The sequence below is a fragment of the Sprattus sprattus genome, assembly GCF_963457725.1.
Source record: "Sprattus sprattus genome assembly, chromosome: 1".
In the NCBI taxonomy this organism is placed as follows: domain Eukaryota; kingdom Metazoa; phylum Chordata; class Actinopteri; order Clupeiformes; family Clupeidae; genus Sprattus; species Sprattus sprattus.
The window spans coordinates 30,083,973-30,104,140 of NC_137920.1; the positions used below are offsets into that span (position 1 = coordinate 30,083,973).

Here is a 20,168-nt window from a genome sequence, read left to right on the forward strand (position 1 = left end):
CCAATCCTCTTACATCACCGGGCCATATTAAGAGGCCGGCGGAAAAAGCCCTTAAGACCCAACCCAGCCCGTTCACTCACCGGTCCAGCCTCTAGCCTCCAGCCTCCATCCCTCCCCTCCCTCCCTTCCTTTCCTTCTCCTTTTCCAAATTAGTTTAGACAGCTGACCAAGGACTTTGGCCTTTAAGACTGGCAGGGAGGATAGGATGGAAGAGGGAGGATGGCAGTGTGTGTGTGTGTCTGTGTGTGTGTGTGGGGGGGGGGGGTAATTATTTATTACATTTAAAGGCCAGGCGGTGGACCTGCCATAGTTGTGATGGCGTGAAGGGGGGGCATTGACTTAACTGGCATCGATATGAGGGGGAGGAGGGGGGCCTGTGTTTTGATATGACCCGCCTTTCTGAGTTCTCGGGTCATGGCCCGGGGTCAAAGGTTCAGGCCTGAGGGGTTCTGGCGATTGTGACGACCGGCAGATTGTGCTCAAGTAATTTTTTTGGGTCTGTGACCTCACATTGGATGGGTCACGGAGGTACACACAAACACACACACACATACACACACACACACACACACACACTAAACATCATTCAGTGGGAGATGATTGCAGGTCAACCTGGTGTCAGTAATTAGAGTTGGCCCCGCTGCCTCGGGTCAAGTGTGCCGAGCCCACAGTGAGGTGGTTGCTAAGGGACCAGCGTGGAGGAGGCTGCAGAGGAGAGCAGAAGTCTCCGGCTACAGGGTTTCTACAGAGTCTGTTGCCATCTAGACAAATAAACTAGACTCTGGGTGTCTATTTTTATACCAGTAATATGGACTGAATTGCTTTCATGTATTTTTCATGTATTTTTTTAACTGAGTCTCAATCACCCCCCCCTTTCTCTCTCGCTCTGTCTCTCATCCTCCTTCTCTTTCTCTCTCTCTCTTTCATCCTCCTTCTCTTCCTCTCGCTCTGTCTCATCCTCCTTCTCTTTCTCTCTCTCTCTCTCTCTCTCTCTCTCTCATCTTCCTTCTCTTCCTCTCGCTCTCTCTCTCATCCTCCTTCTCTTTCTCTCTCTCTCCCTCAGATCCTCATTGAGTTCTGTGCAGGAGGAGCAGTGGATGCTGTGATGCTGGGTAAGTCAGACTCCAGATAGATACACACACACGCACACACACACACACACACACACACACACACACACACAGCCCTCTGTGAAGACCAAACTACTGTTAAAAGCAAAAGTCAGCTCCAACACAAATACTGTAAATTCCAGCCCAAACCAGCCTCAAGGATCGACTCAGCAGTTTGGACTGAAAGCCTCAGTCTGCAGTGATTCTGCCAGGGTCAACATCGCTCTCGGAAACACGGGCTTGAAATTATAGGGCGCTATCCGACAGCCTTGTGATCGAACTGAAAAAAAACAAGCCCAGAAGTTGAGATCCTCAGTGCTTAATCGGCACCCACAGACTTAAATTCTCAGTTAAAGGCTTACAAGTTTTTCATACCTTTTAAACTACATTGCGGTGGGGTGGGGAAAATGAGTGCAAAAATGTTCAGATGGCAGATACTTGCCTGAAGACAATTGTCCTAGTTCTTTTTGACAAGTTGCCATATTACTTAACAAACAGAAAAAACGTAGGGCGATATCTATTTGTGTAACTCAATCATTTCTTAAGCAAGAAAGGGCTAGGATGGAATACACTGTCCTACAGCAGATCTAGCAAAGTTTTCTGAGGAGCTGAACAACTGTGAATATGGAGTGTGAATCTGCCTGTGTCAGGAAGAGTGCACATGTGTGTGTGTGTGTGTCTCTGTGTTCACCTATATAGATTTGTCTATTTCTGTGTGTGTGCGCATGCTGGTTATGTTGGTGTATTTAAGTGGTTTTCCTTTGTGTGTTGTGTATTTGAGAAAAAAATCTATAATTGTACATTAACCTGTGTGTGTGTGTTTGTGTGCGACAGAGCTGGAGCGTCCGCTGACGGAGCCTCAGATCCGCGTGGTGTGCCGGCAGACGCTGGAAGCACTCATCTACCTCCACGACATCAAGGTCATCCACCGCGACCTCAAGGCCGGCAACATCCTCGTCACTCTGGAAGGAGACGTTAAGCTGGGTGAGCCGCCCCCCCTTAACCCCCCCGATCCCTCCATCCACGCCTGGAGATCTCCCAGCTGACCCTAACGCATTCAGTTACATTACTTGCATGAGATTGGTAATGCTAGATGGTGCTGCCCTGGTGAAATTAACACTGAGAGCCTCTCTGAGTGTAGATGCACTTTCAAAAGGGTTCAAATGGTTATGTACTGTATGCTATGTTAATGCATGCTTTAAAAGTGAATCAGTAGCAGTTGCAGTAGCAGTATACGTGTGAGTCTGTGTGGTGTTTTGGTTTAAGCAGGTTTGCAGTAGTGGAAAACGTGTGCTGTAGTGAATGTGTTGCCCCATGCACTATGTAGAGTATTTGCACAGGTTGAAGTTTGCCATACGGCAGCGGTTGTGGATATGAAAAGGAAAAAAACGTGCAATCTGTTTTGATGCTTGCAACGCAGACTCGTGAGTTGTCTGTTACAAATGTAAGGCCTTAGTTTGTGGATGTGGCATCGAGGCTATTGTGTTGAAAAAGATTATATAAAATCTGTATTGATCATTTACCGAAAAATGGTCGTCAAAGCAGAAATGGAGTGACAAACGTTTCGGGATATGAAGAGGAGAAACCTCTGCCGTGCGATATGCTGTCTCTTGCGTGACACACTTGTCTCTTGTGGCTCCAAGGCCCCCGTATGTGGATGTGCCATCAGCCGAGGGGGAAAAAAAATAATCCCCACCTGTGTGTGTGTGTCTGTCTGTGTGTGTGTGTGTGTGTGTGTGTGTGTGTGTGTGTGTGAGTGGGTAGGTGTGTGTGAATGGGGCCCTGTGGTGCTAATGCTGGCATGAATGGCTTAGATTGGCGATGACATAACCACAGCACCTGTACATGACTCACTGACTTAGAACTCACAGCCAGGAGAGGCTTCTGCATTATAACACCTCCCAACACACACACACACACACACTTGATTGGCACAAGCACACAAAGTCGCTGACAGGCGTACACACACACACACACACACACACACACACACACACACACACACACACACACACACACACTTGAAAGGCACAAACACACAAATTCACTGACAGGCACACACACACACACACACACGCACACACACACACACACACACACTGATAGACTCGGTCAGATCCTGACACGCTGACCAACACAAACGCGCGTTCACACTCACTTGGCTGACGTCAGGATCCCGATGTTGCTGTATGCGCTGTTTGTTTTGTTCACTGCCGGCCAGAGCCACTGCAGCTGTTTACTGACCTGATAAGAGGTGGATGTTCTCGCAAAGAGAGCCTTAAGTACACACATTGTTTACTCTGCATGATAGCGTAAGAGCGTGTGTGTGCATGAGTGTGTATGTGTGTGTGTGTGTGTGCGCCTGTCGGAATGTTACTGCTGGGCAACATTTAACAATATTTAATAACATAATGGTTTACGTGTCACTGGCTTAAGTTTCAATAGAACTACAAGAATAAAAGGAATGTACAGTTGTGTACATTTCACTATATACAGTTGCTGATGCAGAATTATTTCATTTCATTTAAATTTTTAATTATTATATCTTTTTCCCATGATGTGTGTGTGTGTGTGTGTGTGTGTGTGTGTGTGTGTGCGCGTTGCAGCGGACTTTGGTGTGTCTGCCAAAAACACTAAAACACTCCAGAGAAGAGACTCCTTCATTGGGACACCTTACTGGTGAGTTTGTGTTCTGCTTACCTCTATATGTCGACTTAACACAGGCCAGTTACCAGCAGCATACCGGTCATTATAGTCTTGCTGATGACCACGTGTGTATTTGAGAGTGCACAGTTAGTGCCACAACCTAGAGTTATTGTTATAGATGTGTTATTGGTAGTTTCACTAAAAGCAGATATCCCACCATATATTGGACAATTCTCTGGCGTCAATAAGTCAATAAATAATAAACAGTATAAGTAGTAGATAACTCAACAAGTCTTTTTATAAACTTTCACAGTTTTTGGTACTGTATTTATATTATTGATATTTAGCATGTTTGCAGAATTATTATTTCTCTAGATCACAAATGATCTCTCTTTGAATGTAAAATGGAAGGAAATGTTCCTCAAATTCTCTGTCTCTCTCTCTCTCTCTCTCTCTCTCTCTCTCTCTCTCTCTCTCTCTCTCTCCCCCTCCCTCTCTTTCTCCTTCTCCCCACATCTCCCCCTCTCTCTCTCAGGATGGCTCCGGAGGTGGTGATGTGCGAGACGTCCAAGGACAGGCCGTACGACTTCAAGGCCGACGTCTGGTCCCTGGGCATCACGCTGATCGAGCTGGCCCAGGTGGAGCCGCCCAACCACGAGATGAACCCCATGCGCGTGCTGCTCAAGATCGCCAAGGCCGAGCCGCCCACGCTCATGCAGCCCTCCAAATGGTGAGGAGACACCACACACACACCCACCCCCCCCCCTCGACTGCCTCGAAACGCCTAAGGGCAGATGCCAGCATATGCCAGCCTGCCAACCTGGTAGTGGTGGGGGAGGGCGCCTGGAATAGCATAGCTTGTGTTGTGCTGTGTCGGGCCGTGTTGGTTGAGTTGTGTTGTGTTGGTTGTCTTGGTCTGTGTTTGTTCTTTTTGTGTGGGCTGTGTTGAATGTGTTGTGTTGTGTTGAGTTTTGTTGTGTAGTATTCTGATGATCTGTATGTGTTGTCCTGAAGTGTTTTGCATGTTGCGTTTTTCTACTTTCCAAAAACAATGGGTACAAGATTTTTCTGATTTCAGTGATTTGAAGTGTTGCCACATAGCTTCTACTTCATTTGTTTCCTGGTTCATTTTTAAACAGTGGTTTCCCTAGCCTGGATACCAGCCTGAACTCCGCCCACAAAATGTTTGGTCTGGGAGATTCAGTCTGGAGTCGAGTTAGTTGGGAGGGTTTAAACGGCCCCGAAAAGTGATCTGACCATTCAAATTGTAAGGGCGGGCTTTATACGTTGATGGACAGCTATAGATAGAATATCGGTATACATCGAACAAAGATGGCGCCGTCTCGGAAGCTTAGTGGGACATATTTTATATGATTAAAGCTATCTACACGACTTTTATACGTCTACATTGACTCGGTTAGTTGTGTATACGCAAAACGAGTGTTGCCTAGGATTATAGGTCTTAACTGAAGCACTCTAGAGCATTATTGATAGGTTATGCTAATGCGTAGAAAAAAAAACATTAAAACAAATGGTAGCTTCTAGCCTTGAGTGCTAATTAAGTAACGTGAGCAGGCATATCTCAACAGATATGACAGCGCATTCATTTTGAAAGAGGAACAGAGAAACGTGATCAAGGCATTTGTCGATTGAAAAGATGTTTTTGCCGTCCTTCCTACTGGATCAGGTAAAAGTTTAATCTATCAGATGGAAATACTACGTTGCTCTGATTGGTTCTAGGTATCCAATTCAGCGAAGAGGAATTTTCTTTCCTGGTTTGTTGAAACACGTCCCATAATCACAGCCCAATAGTTCGGTCTCAGACTTATATTCTGACTAGAATTATGAGTATGACATCGTCAGGCTATGGTTTCCCATTATTAGCAGCCAAATTCAGTCCAATCAAGGCTTTATTGTCGTCCTTCTTTGGCTAGAGGAATGTGGTTGCTGGCCTGATGATAATGTCTCGCTGGTGGTACATATACAACTCCACGTAGACCCCCGAAACCATTTGACAAACAGCAGGTTATACCACGGTGCCTTTTATATTGATGGTTATGTTAAACATTGCTAAGGCTCATCCTTGTTTGTCCTCTGTCTTAAATAGGGTTAGGACATTGAAGGTTATTGTCGTAAGGGTTTAAGTGCAGCGGTACATGCTTCCCTTACCTCAGCAAAAACACAACCAACCCCCTGCCATCGTGTGTGTGTGTGTGTTCAGGTCACCGGAGTTCAGAGATTTCCTCAGGCGATCCCTTGATAAAAATGTGGACAACAGATGGAGTCCGGTGCAACTTCTTCAGGTGAGAACACACATTTACACACACACACACACACACACTCACACGCATGCATGCATGCATGCATGCATGCGCACACACACACACACACACACACACACACACACACACAAAGTTACTCAAACACACACACACAGTATGAATGGCCAACCTGCCACCTGCTCTGAGTGGCCCTATTGTGTTGCGTTGGGTCACCGTGACAGCTGTGTGCGTGTCAGGACGCATCCCCATTAGCCGACGTCAGCAGCTAGGGCTTCTCTCTTTCCCCCTCCCCCCTCCTCCCCCCGGGCTTAAGGGCCCTGTGCCAATGGCTATAGCCAATTCAGAAGAGGCAAAGACCTGAGGAAGCAAACAAACCCACACACACACACACACACACACACACACACACAGGCAGGACACTAGACCAAACACACATGTGTGCTCGCTAACAGAGGAGCTCTAAGTGTATAGCGACAGCAGAAGTAGACAAAGGCAAGTTGTTTCGCTTGGAGTTACCGTTGCCAACCGAATGGGCTTGAAAATCCAGAACGGCAGCTTTCCGCCGATGAAGGTGCTGATATCAAAGAAGCTACACATCCTGCGGCCGACCATAGACTATGTTCAGAAACAGGTTGCAAAGCCGAGGAAGGTAAGCGGCTGACGGGGTTAGATGGACAGAGAGATGGACAGTGCACTGAAGGTGTGCTTTCTGTTCTAGATGTTGATTGGTCGCATATTGAATACAACTGATATTGTGTAAGTTAAAAAAAAACAATTCCAGGAATGTTACTCCTGGTTTCTTTTATACTGTTGGCTTCAGTGGTGAGGTGTGTGTGTGTGTGTGTGTGTGTGTGTGTGTGACTGTGTGTGTGTGTGTGTGTGTGTGTGTGTTTGCCTGCTAGTTAGTGAGACACAGTTATTAACTATTTTAACTAGTATCAATAAAATATGATTTATTAATTAAATAGCCATAGGAATTAAAGAGGGAGCACGCCTTTTTTTTTTTTTCACCAATTTTGTAGTGTAGACTAATTTATCCACATTGTGATTGTAAATTCACTGAATGACCAAAAGCATGTTGTACAGCCCCATTTAAAGTGACTAAATGCACTAAAGATCTAGCATTTATTTATACATTTCCTCCCTTCACTGTAAGCAAGTTTACCACCAGATAAAGGCATTAGAGGGAGGGTAACTCTGATTGAAACTGACAGTTAATTCTAGCACCGTCCCCTGCACTATAGTGTTCCCAATGTTGCAAGGTTGCAAGGGTAATTAACTTACGTTTGTGCAGACAGTTCAATTTCCTTTGATAGTATATTTGTTGGTTACAGATGCTGTGAGTGTAGACTGTATTGACTGGAGTGAATCAATACCGTGTGTACAGTTAATGCAGGGTGTTTTATCCTCAGCTTAATTCCGTTTGGTATGTTGTTGGTTACCGGTGACTTTGAAGGGTGAGGGGTAAATCAATGCAGCTTGTTAAGTGTTTTATTTTTCTTCCTGTTTTTCTGTTAGCACCCGTTTGTGGCCAACGTGATGGACAACAGGCCGCTCAGGGAGCTCATCGCAGAAGCCAAGGCTGAGGTCTGGGAGGAGATCGAGGTGTCCAAGGAGGAAGAGGAGGAGGAAGACCACGATGCCCAGGTGAGTGTTCGGCTCAGGGAGAGAAGAAGAAGCTCCCCCCAGCTCAGGGACTTGTTGAGACCGTAGAAAGAGGATAAGCACGTCGACATTCTGTACCAAAGAACTGGCGATTTATGCATCAATTCTGTTTAAATAATATATGTTATGAATGTTTTACACTTTGGTGTCGCATCATGAATGCTCAGCTCAATCCATTCAATGTTTTTACTTTCAACGTTCATGTTTTTCGTATTTAATTTAGTAGCTCAAGAAGCTGAACCAGCCAAATTGGCTGCGTGATCTGCTTTATATATTTTTTTTCTTTATTTATTCACTACATAAATTTGCTGCTGAAAATTGTTTCAGATATAATTGTTGCTCACGATAGAGACCCTAGGGCCCAAGCGTCATTACCCAGCCTGTAATGGCTTTCATATAGCTGTAGTTTTGCACAGCATTGCTCTTTATTTTTATATCTCAGTGCATCAGAACCATTATCTGCATATCAATTGTATCTGCAGTCAATCTAAAGAGCTAAAGGCATCACCATAGAAAAATCGCAGCCGTAGTCCCACTTTGAATGTGTATACTGCCATTAATCCAGTGGCCTAGCGAATTGGCTGCACTGGTATAGATGGAGCTGTGTGTTTGAAGTGTACTTAAGTGCTCCTTTTCATGGTGCTGATAGCATCAGAGACAGTTTATGTCAGCCTAATGTGGGCTGATGGTGAAGGAATCGCACACAGATATAATCACACTAGACTTTTCACACTGAGCTGAGCGCCGCACTGATGTGTCCTGACTGAGATCCTTGACCTCTGACCTCTGTTGTTGACGCAGCAGCATCCTGGACACAAGCGTGCATCATCTGACGCCAGCGTTGCCAGCTCCGAGGACGAGAAGCTCTCCCAGTCCCCCTCCGTCCTTGAGTCCGTCCCTGAGAAGGCTGAGCCAGCTGTCGCCGTCCCGGTCCCTGCCCCTGCCCCTGCCCCTGCCCCTGCCCCTGCCCCTGTACCTGCTGTCGGGGCAGCCGTTACGGATGTAGCCAAAGCAGAGGTCCCCGAACCTGTGGAGAACCACATCCAGGAGCCTGCTTCAGCAGAGGAGCCCTCCGTCAGGGTTGAGGAGAACATGGAGAAGGAAGAGGAGATCAAGAAGGAGGAGGAGATCGAGAAGGAGGAGGAGATCGAGAAGGAGGAAGAGTTCGAAAAGGAGGTGGAGAGGCCTGTAGCTCCAGTAGAATCAGAGGAGCCCAAGTTAGAGGAGGCGCAGGAGATAGAACCTTCTGTAGTTGTGGAGAAGCCAGAGCCTGAGGCAGTGGAGGCTCCTGAGGTCAGCCCTGCAGCACCAGAGGAGGTGGAGGAGGTGGAGCAGAAGGAGGTGGAGGAGAAGGAGACGTCTCCGGAACCTCCAGCAGGCAAGGAGAGCGAGAAGGAAGTGGACGACATCCAGGCCGTGGCCGAGAAGGAGCCGGAGGAGAAGGCACCGGTCACAGTAGAGGTCACGCAACCAGACTCCCCCACGGTTCCCCCGGCTGCCCCCGCGACAGTGCTCACGCCCCCGGCGTCACCAGAACAGAAAGCTCCAGAAGAGGAGAAGCCCATGTCCCCAGGTGACAAGGGCACGACGGTCAAACCCCGCTACGAGCGGGAGAAGGATCGGGAGAAGAAGGACAAAGACAAGGACTCGGACTCAGGAACTGGTTCGACCTCGGAGAACAGCAGCGTGGACCTCAACCTGTCCATCTCCAGCTTCATGGCCAAGAACAAGGAGGCCAACTCCATCAGCGTACAGGTGAGAGAGAGAAAGCGCCATCATCACCACCAACCCTTCTCCAGAGAATGTAGGAGAGATGATTTTATGAGAATTTGGTTTAATGTTATAAATAAGTCTGGCTAAGAACAAGGAGGCTCCTTGACCTTAAAGGTACTTTTTACAGAATGTTCTCTGAAAGGGTAGTAGCACTCTACTACCCTTCCAGAGAACATTCTGGAAAAAGTTCAGTCACAGCTAATTTATTAGAGGTAAGGTTTATGATAATCTGGTCGGATTTTAAACATACGTGTGGTTGAGTAGCTGAGGTTTGATTTGGGGCCATCCTTTTGAAAAGAAAGTCAAAGTAATTCACTCCTGCTATCCTGTTTCATTCTCTGTCTTTCTATAAATACCATTTTCACCTAAAACCATACGCATAAAACGAAATAGTAAATAGAAGAATATTGATCAAAAAGGTTGTCTGACATCGTGACTGCTCCTTTTGAAAAGAAATAGGCAAAGAAATTCACTCCTCCTGTTTCATTTCTATAAAATCATTTACATTTAAAAAATAATAAATAGAAGAATATTGATAAAAAATGTTCTCTGGCATTGTGACTGCTCCTCAGGGCATAGTCCCATGTACAGTCACCTGGATGAGAATTATACTGAGGGTTAATTATTGTGGGTTTTTGTTTGTCAACAGGAGGCGAAGCGACAGAAGAAGACGCTGAAGAAGACTCGTAAGTTCATGGTCGACGGCGTGGAGGTGAGCGTGACGACGTCGAAGATCATCACGGACAACGACACTAAGAACGAGGAGATGCGCTTCCTGAGGTAACTATGCGATGGGGTGGCCCTCATTAGCTTCTGCTCAGATCTCACTGCTGCGTCTTCATTCCAGCCTTTGCTGCTAATGAAAGAATCTTTTAAGAATACACATAGACCTTGTTTTCCAAAAACCTTGCACGAGTTGCCTCAAACATCCTAATGCTCCTCCTATCTCTCTCTTTATCTATCTTTCTCTCTCTCTCTCTCTCTTTTTCTGTTTGTGTGTGTGTGTGTGTGTAGGCGTCAGGAGCTGCGTGAGCTGCGTCTGCTGCAGAAGGAGGAGCAGAGGGCCCAGCAGCAGCTCAGCAACAAGCTGCAGCAGCAGCGCGAGCACATCTACAGACGCTTCGAACAGGAGACCACGGTGAGGACACACACACACACACACACACACACACACACACACACACACACACACACACATCTACAGACGCTTCGAGCAGCACACACACCAGCACCACACACAGTGGCAACACACACATACAAACAAACACACACACACACATACACACAGTGGCAACACTAACTCACACACCCCCTACTGTACTGCACACTACTTCAGACACAAGTGTCCATCCATGTTAATGTGTTTCGCTGGACAACTCGACTGGATTAACACAAACCTCACTTAGAACCTGAGCAGCACGAGCATCACCCTACGGGGAGCACTTAAGGACACAGTAGCATCACACCATGTTCTTTACCGCTCATGCAAAGAGCGTTATGAATGCTTCCTGCTCAGCTGTTCATTATTAAGGACATCAGGGTGACTCATTATGGCTTTAACTGCGTCTTAATTAGTATTACCATTCTCCGTACATGAAAGTCAGGTCCAGGTTCGCACATTGTGTGCCGCTGCTCAGTCCAAATCCACACGGCAGCTGCGCTGAACAGCTGCTTCCTAGTATTGGTGGGTGCATTGGGTTTGCGCTCCTTGTGTGAATGGAGGCGGTAAATAAAACGGAAGAAAATTACCTGGAGTCGACCAATAGACGCATCTGGGTTGACTGACTGACTGTGTTGGTGTTGTTGACGGTGCTACAGCAGGTGGTGTTGTGAGGTGTTGTGTTATTCGAGTGATATTTCAGTCGAGCTGTGCAGACGGCTTTTGGGAGTTTCACAAGAGCCGCTTTGTGGTTACATCATACGCACACATGGGCGCGCACACATAAGCACACATACACACCGTATCAGTTGATTATTTCGGGAGTCATTAATCTGCTGAGCCACACACACACACACACACACACACACACACACACACACCTTCCCTCCCTATCAGTTCATCACAATCCATTTCTAAATCCATACACTGTAGCCTATGTACACGCTAGCCTATGTTTGTTTTCCTAAAGCATTTATTCGCTGTGGTTAATCAGTCAAGCTGAACAGAAGAGCTGATGGATTAACACATGTAAGCGTACAGGCGTCACGTACAGGCTTCACGTACATGCTTCATTTGTCTGCATCACTGCCTCCCTCCTGCTCCGATTGTCAACTGCCGAGAAGCGAGTCGCTCGTTTACTTTCATAGTGGCGGGTGGCGAATCCTTGACTCCGCCTGAGAAAAGACGTCCCTGGGGCCTTTGACGAAAAAGGACAAAGCAGGACTTAAACAACCCTTTTTGATCGGTGACCCGAGAGGTCAAGTGTCGACCTTCAGGCATTGTTGTGTAGGGTTGAGGCTGTCAGTAAATGGCGTCAGTTGCTGAACAGTGATTGTGCCTCGTCCTTTCAAGCAGTTCTGACGCACGCAGCAAAATGTTCCAGACAAAGAGCGCAGAGAGTGTCCCACTTAACTGAAATGGTTGTTCAGCCTCCCCCACCCACACACTCACTCACACACACACACACACACCGTCCTTCTCAGCCGCCGTTTATGTCCTTGCACAGGGTATTGGTTATTGATCACAGCACTGCGCGGTAAAGAGTTAGATTTAAATGGTTGTTCAGCCTCCTCCCCCACCAACCCACACACACTCACTCACTCACGCACACACACTCACTCACACACATACACAGTGTCCTTCTCTGCCGCCGTTTATGGCCTTGCACAGGGTATTGGTTATTGATCACAGCACTACGCATTAAAGAGTTAGATTTAAGCATGACGAAGTGGCTTGAAATCACCACTCTCTCCTTTCCTCTCCCTGTCTGAATATTCAGCATTAAACATCTGGGTGAAATTTTTAATTCCTATTCTCGTTCAATCATATCGCTTTTTACATGTATCCCCATTCGATGTGGTCCTGTGATTGTATATCATTTTGAGGTCAGACAATGGCATATAATACTTTATTTTTCGAACCACCACTGGATCCATTCGTTACAACCGGGGAGACTCTTTTTATTGTAACTAACTTTTGATACCTGGCATATGACCATACATATGAGGCCTCTCTTTTTTTACACGGCCATTTCTAACACTGTTCCCTCACTCCCTTGTTCCCTTGTTCCCTCATTCCCTTGTTCCCTTGTTCCCTCATTCCCTTATTTCCTTTGTTCCCTCATTCCCTTATTCCTTTGTTCCCTCATCCCCTTGTTCCCTCGCTCCATCATTCCCTTGTTCCCTCATTCCCTTGTTCTGCCGTTCCCTCGTTCCCTTGTTCCCTCATTCCCTTGTTCTGTCGTTCCCTCATTCCCTTGTTCTGTCGTTCCCTCATTCCCTTGTTCCCTCATTCCCTAATTCCCTTGTTCCCTCATTCCCTAATTCCCTTGTTCCGTCGTTCTCTCATTCCCTTGTTCCCTGTCAGAGTAAAAAGCGCCAGTACGACCAGGAGGTGGAGAACCTGGAGCGTCAGCAGAAGCAGACCATTGAGCGTCTGGAGCAGGAGCACACCAACCGGCTGCGTGAAGAGGCCAAGCGCATCAAGGCCGAGCAGGACAAGGAGCTGTCGAAGTACCAAAACATGCTGAAGAACCGCAAGAAAGAGGTAGGGAGAACCAAGAGCAGAACGTTTAGAACTCGTTAAGTGCAATGAAAAATATGAGCTCGAGATTCTAACACACATGCTATAAGGAGATCTTTAGTGAAGAGGGTTAAGTACTAGAAACACGATGAAGAACCGCAAGAAAGATGTAGGAGGAACAAGAGAATGTTTAGATACCAGACTTTAAGTGTTGAGGAGATCACTCAAAAATATGGAGGGTGAAGAGGTACAAGTAATACGGAGTTGCCGTTTTAAAACATGCTGTAGGGTTTCAGTGAAGAGGCTTCAGTACTAGAACATGTTGAGGAAACCGGTGATTTTTCTCTATCAGTAAGGCACCAGATCAATGTTGGTCAACAAATCTTGTCACCAAAGGCAATAAGCATCAGCCAACTTAATTAAACTTAAATATGATGACAGAAAGGACCAGCTTGAAGAAAAATGAATTTAATGTGTAGTCATCTAGGCCCTTCACCCCACCCCCGTGAGCCATTCTAAATGTTTCCATGGCAATTAAGCCGTGCTAATATTACAGTTAATTGCCTATTGATTGCGCTGCACTGTAAACAGACGGGTTGTTTGGTAGGAAAGAAAATGCGGACGTAGCCAGAGGGTTCGTCTACATATCCATTGATCAAGCCGCTGTTCTCAATATGGCTGGCGTTGAAATGAATGCATCCGTCTGCTAATTGGTTAGCCCAGGGAAATCAAGAGCGTGAATAGTGCTAGCCTTGAGCATTGACGCGGTAAGCTGCAATGCTGTCTGTCAGCATGTGTGCAACGTACATTTAAAGTGCTAGAGGTTTTGAAGTGTGTGTGTGTGTGTGTGTGTGTGTGTGTGTGTGTGTGTGTGTGTGTGTGTGTGTGTGTGTGTGTGTGTGTGTGTGTGTGTGTGTGTGTGTGTGTGTGTGTGTGTGTGTGTGTGTGTGTGTGTGTGTGTGTGTGTGTGTGTGTGTGTGTGTGTGTTGTGCACTGGTGTCACTGGAATCTTAAGGAGCCAAATCCGATCTCTGGCAACAGTAGAAGGATGACTTGAATGTCACTGACTAATCGAGAGGTGCTCTCTACATTTCTTTGTTCATTTATTTTGTTTTGCCGCCCTGTCCATTTTCTTTTGCAACATTTTTGTTATCATATTCTTGTGAGAACTCCGCGTGTGCGACTCTCACTTTTGAGGTGGACAAGCGCCATGAGAGCTTTGTTTGTTTACCTCTCTGTTTCTCTTATTCATTCCCTGCCATTGAACGTGTTTGTGGGACGGTGGCCTCGCAAGGCCAAACAGGACGTTGGACTGTCACCCAAACACGTGAGAAATGTAATCATGAAACGCATTAGAGAGGACCTAATCCAAACGCCGCACGAAGAGGTAAAAGCCTCGCCTCTGTGTGTCGGATGTGACTACCCTTCACCCTTTGAGAGCAGATTCTTATTTCACCCGTCTTATTATTTCTTTTCAATCTGTTTTTTTTTTTGGTTTCTTTTTATTCCTTCTTTCTTTCTGATTTCAAGCTTCAGATCTACTACCCAATTGCCAGTTGCATGAAAATACAGAATGAATTTTTAACCGACATGCCTTGCTGTTGATTTTTTTTGTTTTTTTTTGAGTGATGAAGCACTGCATGTGATTTTAAAAGGCGGTGAAACCGGTGCCTGCTTGCTTCAAGCTCTCTGTAATCACCTTTGCACTTACCCACACTGGCTTGCTACCTGATTTTCTTACGTAATGTGTGTGTGTGTGTGTGTGTGTGTGTACACGTGTGATGAGGGGCTGCTTACTGCATGACTTTTTTTAGATCATGTAATTTGTGTGTGTTTGTGAGTGCAGCGATTTGCTTGCTCTAGCTGAGTTGCTCTAACACTGCTGTTTACAAGTACAGGCTTGAGGTGTGTGTGTGTGTGTGTGTGTGTGTGTGTGTGTGTGCCCGTGTGTTTGTCCGTGTGTGTGTGTGTGTGTGCGCGTACTGCAGAGTTGCTTTGCGCTCTAACCCCCCCCACCCCATCCTGGCAGGGCGTGGCCCAAGTCATGATTCAGTCTTTCCAGCTGTCATCCTGCACGCTGTTCAACGCCCCCATGCAGGACGTAAGTGCAGCTGCCACCGCTGCTAACACCTCCACTGCTAACGCCTCCGCTGCTAACGCCTCCGCTAATGCTTCCACCTCTCTGTCTCTTTCCCTCCTCTACTTGCTCATGTGTGTCACACAGTGGTCGTGTAGCTGGATCGATGCAATAAGTCACCAGCAGTGCAGTACTCACAGCTCCGACTAGGGAGCCATAGACGCATATCTTGAACTTCAAGGATTCAAGACTTGACACAGTACAACAGTTTACTGTGCACATAAGATGACAAAGTTAATGAAGTTAATATCCTGTGGACATAAGTTCTTTGCCCAGGGATAACTGTAAGGACACAGACCCCTATCAAGTACCCAAGCACCGGGAGCTGGCCTGCTTACCCATGGTGTTTTGTACCCCTCCCGAAGACGAAAGAAAGGGGGTCAGTGGGAGGTGGCTTTATCGGCGACTATGCTGGTTCCCTGTCCAGGACACAGACCTTGCTGAACTGAACTTGAGCACCATTCAGTGCTAAGCTCCGGTTAGCGCCAGCGCCTGCGTTTTGCAGCCCTGCCAGATGGAGCTCTTTTGCAGCTGGAGTTCTGGTCTGGTTGCCATCTCACCGCATCACCCGTGCCACCACCCCCTGCCGAGGCCCCTGCAGGGAGTCTCAACACTAACGCACCCGCTTAACGCGGCAGAGGATGACCTCAGCGCAGGCCTTAAAGACGATGCCAAATGCCCTGACAGGTGTAGTGATGAACCTTTAAATAGAGTGTGTATCTAAGAGCTTGATCGGCTGCCCTCAGCTATTTTGAGTCCGTAACACGCAAACACACGCCTTGCCCATGTAGACGCAGTGTGGTTGTGGATAGCTGGTGCAACGTGATGGCTACACACCACACCTGTAGAAGAGTAGGCACAAAGAGGACAGGACAGGACGTGGTGAACATGGCATCGTGTGGGGGGGGGCTAGCTAGTTGTTTTGTCAATTTTTTGGGAAACAGAAACATTTTCCCTCAACTTAGTTCCATTGCCCCCTTCATGAATAAACCCAAAGAACTCAATCAAGGTCCGGTCGCACACAATTAGAAAGCACATGCATGATTTGCAGAAAGGGTCTCCTCCCCTTTTCATTGGCTCAGTCCCAGCCCCCATTTTACTTTGACTTGCTACCTTCTATAGCAGGAGAACTGAGGACTGGTGCCACCAGTGTTTCTTATGAAGAGACTTTAACCCAAGGTAACCCCTTCTGACCCGAGGTCAGCTGCCTACATATGTTGTGTAGTCCCTAGGCTCTAGCCAGTGCTCAGACTCGGCCCATATGCGTTACTCCAGCTGTCAGTCATCTTCGGTCGTCATGGAGACATGCTGGCAAAGTCTTGCAAAGTCTGAGTGAGTGAACCCGACGTGTCTGGCACCTATGAGCAATATCTGCTGGAGTGTCCTGACTTTGACTCCTGACTCCTGTTCCTGCTTTCCTTCTGGTGTGTGTGTGTGTGTGTGTGTGTGTGTGTGTGTGTGTGTGTGTGTGTGTGTCTCTCTACAGCAGTCTTCATTGGCTTTTTACAGGTGGTACATTTTGACTGAATTGTCAGTAAAAGGCACACCTTTGTGCAGTCCTTCACCATGCCTACTGAGGCAGTGTGTTTGTGTGCAGTGACTCAATTCCTGTTTTCCTCAACTCTGACACGAGAGCTGTTGGGCTTGTTGAGAATTCATGAGGCCCAGTGTTGTAGAGGGGGAGAGGAGTCTCACTGTCCAGCCTCTCTCCTACTGCTAACCATGACAGCTTTGCTGTGCTCCTCTGGTTCCAGACCTTTCCTTCCCTTCTCCTCTCCTCTCCTCTCTCTGTGTGATCTTGTGTGGAGTGTCTTTCTGAGGGACGCCAGGCGTTGACGAGAGCGGCCCTCCTCTGCTCGTCACACTGGTTTCTCTGTGAAGGGTTATCTAGGGTGCACGCTCGAGAGAATGGGCGTTTTCAGTTTTTCTAAAAAACGTATCTTTTCTCGCCCTCCCTCCCTCTCTCTCTGTCTTGCTCCCTCTCTCTCTCTCTCCATCGTTGCCCTCTACATCTCTCTCGCTCTCTCTATCCCTCTGTCTCCCTGTCTCTCCCTCTCTCTCTATCCTTCTGTACCCCTCTCTCTCTCTCTCCCTCCATCCCTCCGCCCCCCCCTCTCTCTCTACCCCTCCGCCCCCCCTCCCTCTCTCTCTCTCCATCCCTCCGGCTTCCCCCTCCCTCTCTCTCCATCCCTCCATCTCTCCTTTCCTCCCTCAGGAGCAAGAGTTCCTACAGAAGCAGCAGCAGGAGCTGGACAGCGCCCTGAAGAAGATCATCCAGCAGCACAAGCACGAGCTGGCCACCATCGAGAGAGACTGCCTCAACCACAAGCAGCAGCTCCTCAGAGGTGTGTGTGTGTGTCTGTGTGTGTGTTTGTGTGTCTCTGTGTGACTGTTTGTCTGTGTGTGTGTGTGGGTGTGTGTCTGTGTGTTGTAACATCACAGATATGCAATTCAGATTATGAATTTTGTCTCTGCATAAGAGTACATACAGAATATAACTCTGACCTCAGACCTGTATACTAAATTGAGGTGTGTGTGTGTGTGTGTGTGTGTGTGTGTGTGCGTATAGCAACTGTGTCATATGGTGTGTAGGCGTCTCAGGTTGTGCCTTCCATCAAGTGTTGGAGGCAGAGGTCAAAGCATAATTACCTTAGAGTGTAGGAATGGGAATTGCCAGAGGTAACAATATGACACTATCCTGATGTCTGGGCCACAACCAGCAAGTATAGTGTTCAGTTCTGTGATCCATTACGTTTTATTTTCTCCCTTATAATACGTTTCAAATACTGGGAGTCTCTGTAGTCATCTTGGCCTGGTAAATTTGCTCTCAACTCTGATTTCCATTCCAATTTCACCTGTAACCCACAGGTGAGAATGAAGTGTGTGTGTCTGTGTGTGTGTGTGTGTGTACGTTGGTATGTGAGTGTACGTTGGTGTGTGTGTGTGTGTGTATGTGTGTGTGTGTGTGTGACAGTGCTGGTGTGTTCATTTTGGCACCTGCATCACAAACTGCCTTAAGATATCGTATAATGGACTTTTAGGACAGGATATAAGTGCCTTTGATCGAGATTTCTGTCTAAATCAAGATGTCTGTCTGTGTGTGTGTCTGTGTCTGTGTCTGTGTGTGTGTGCAGCCCGTGAGGCGGCCATGTGGGAGCTGGAAGAGCGCCACCTGCAGGAGAAGCACCAGCTGCACAAGCAGCAGCTGAAGGACCAGTACTTCATGCAGAGGCACCAGCTGCTCAAGAGGCACGAGAAGGTCAGACATCTGGTCCCAGATCAGTCCAATCACCTGCCCTCGCTCTCACCCCCAGATCAGTCCAATCACCTGCCCTCGCTCTCACCCCCAGATCAGTCCAATCACCTGCCCTCGCTCTCACCCCCAGATCAGTCCAATCACCTGCCCTCGTTCTCTGGTCCCAGATCAGTCCAATCACCTGCCCTCGTTCTCTGGTCCCAGATCAGTCCAATCCCCTGCCCTCGTTCTCTGTTCCCAGATCAGTCCAATCACCTGCCCTCGCTCTCACCTGCCCTTGCTCTCACCTGCCCTCGCTCTCACCTGCCCTCGCTCTCACCCCCAGATCAGTCCAATCACCTGCCCTCTTTCTCACCTGCCCTCACTCTCACCCCCAGATCAGTCCAATCACCTGCCCTCGTTCTCTGTTCCCAGATCAGTCCAATCCCCTGCCCTCGCTCTCACCTCGCCTCGGACTCAAATACTGTGTTCACACACCTCTTTCATCTCGTGTTGGACTTCCCACGCTTCTTTCAACTCCCACTCTAGTCCTCTTATTAGACTCAATTGCCCTGTTTGCTGACACAAATGTATTTGGGTCAGTCACTTTCCACTACCAGATCCCCTCCGCCAAACACCTTCTGACTCCAGATCAGTTTTTTTGTTTAATCAAGAGTAGATCACCTCTGTCTTCATAAGGCCATATGATGATAATTCAGTTAAGTGCCAAGTTGCTCCTGGCTTAAACTACGTACTACCTTAAGCACAGATACCCTCAGAGAGCAGAAAGATGTCCCTGCCACTCATCCTGCCTAAAAAGCTAAAACCAAAGCAAAAAAAAAGTCAAACCCCAGTACAACTGTATGAGCTGATCAAGGACAATATTATTAGGTGGAAGTTGAGAGGAAATGTGGACTTGTCTAAATTCTACTCTACATACAAATGTGTTCTATTCTATCTATCTATCTATTCTAATATATTTACATATGAATGTGTTCTTCTCCTATAACATTGATGTCCGTTTCCTCCTCCTCCTCCTCCTCTTCCTCCTCCTCCTCGTCCTCGTGCTGCAGGAGATGGAGCAGATGCAGCGCTACAACCAGCGCCTGATCGAGGAGATGAAGAGCAGGCAGACAGCGGAGCGCGGCCGCCTGCCCAAGATCCAGCGCAGCGAGGCCAAGACGCGCATGGCCATGTTCAAGAAGAGCCTCCGCATCACCTCCTCCACCGTCTCGCCGGAGCAGGAGCGCGAGAAGATCAAACAGGTAACACGCGCGCACACATACACACACACACACACATACACACACACACACACACATACACACACACACACACACACACACACACACACACACACACACACACACACACACACACACACATAGTAGATCAAACAGGTAACACACATACATACACACACTCATACATACACAAGTAGATCAAACAGGTAACACACACACACACACACATACATACATACACCAGTGACGTGCAGTCAGGGTAGGCAAGGTAGGCACTGCCTACCCTGACAAAATTCAAACGTAAAAATGTGTATTAAATCATTTAATTTAATAAACTTGTATTTGTATTTGTACCGAGTATTCTTGTGATTTATATATGCAATACATACGTTATT

General features: G+C 47.3%; 1 protein-coding gene across 2 annotated transcripts in view; it reads left to right on the forward strand.

Annotated features, from left to right (window-relative positions):
• slkb (STE20-like kinase b) overlaps nt 1-20,168 on the forward strand; it is a 35,262-nt gene that overhangs the window by 10,333 nt on the left and 4,761 nt on the right. The window contains exons 3-15 of one of the 2 annotated variants that reach the window (XM_080847296.1): nt 1,064-1,112; nt 1,944-2,093; nt 3,716-3,788; nt 4,291-4,485; nt 5,977-6,058; nt 7,556-7,684; nt 8,504-9,457; nt 10,125-10,255; nt 10,490-10,613; nt 13,002-13,181; nt 17,510-17,639; nt 18,429-18,553; nt 19,603-19,794. In XM_080847296.1, the coding sequence (XP_080703422.1) occupies nt 1,064-1,112; nt 1,944-2,093; nt 3,716-3,788; nt 4,291-4,485; nt 5,977-6,058; nt 7,556-7,684; nt 8,504-9,457; nt 10,125-10,255; nt 10,490-10,613; nt 13,002-13,181; nt 17,510-17,639; nt 18,429-18,553; nt 19,603-19,794 (2,514 nt within the window). The remainder of the gene's footprint in view (nt 1-1,063; nt 1,113-1,943; nt 2,094-3,715; nt 3,789-4,290; nt 4,486-5,976; nt 6,059-7,555; nt 7,685-8,503; nt 9,458-10,124; nt 10,256-10,489; nt 10,614-13,001; nt 13,182-17,509; nt 17,640-18,428; nt 18,554-19,602; nt 19,795-20,168) is intronic. The other variant, XM_080847297.1, reaches the window with a different exon arrangement.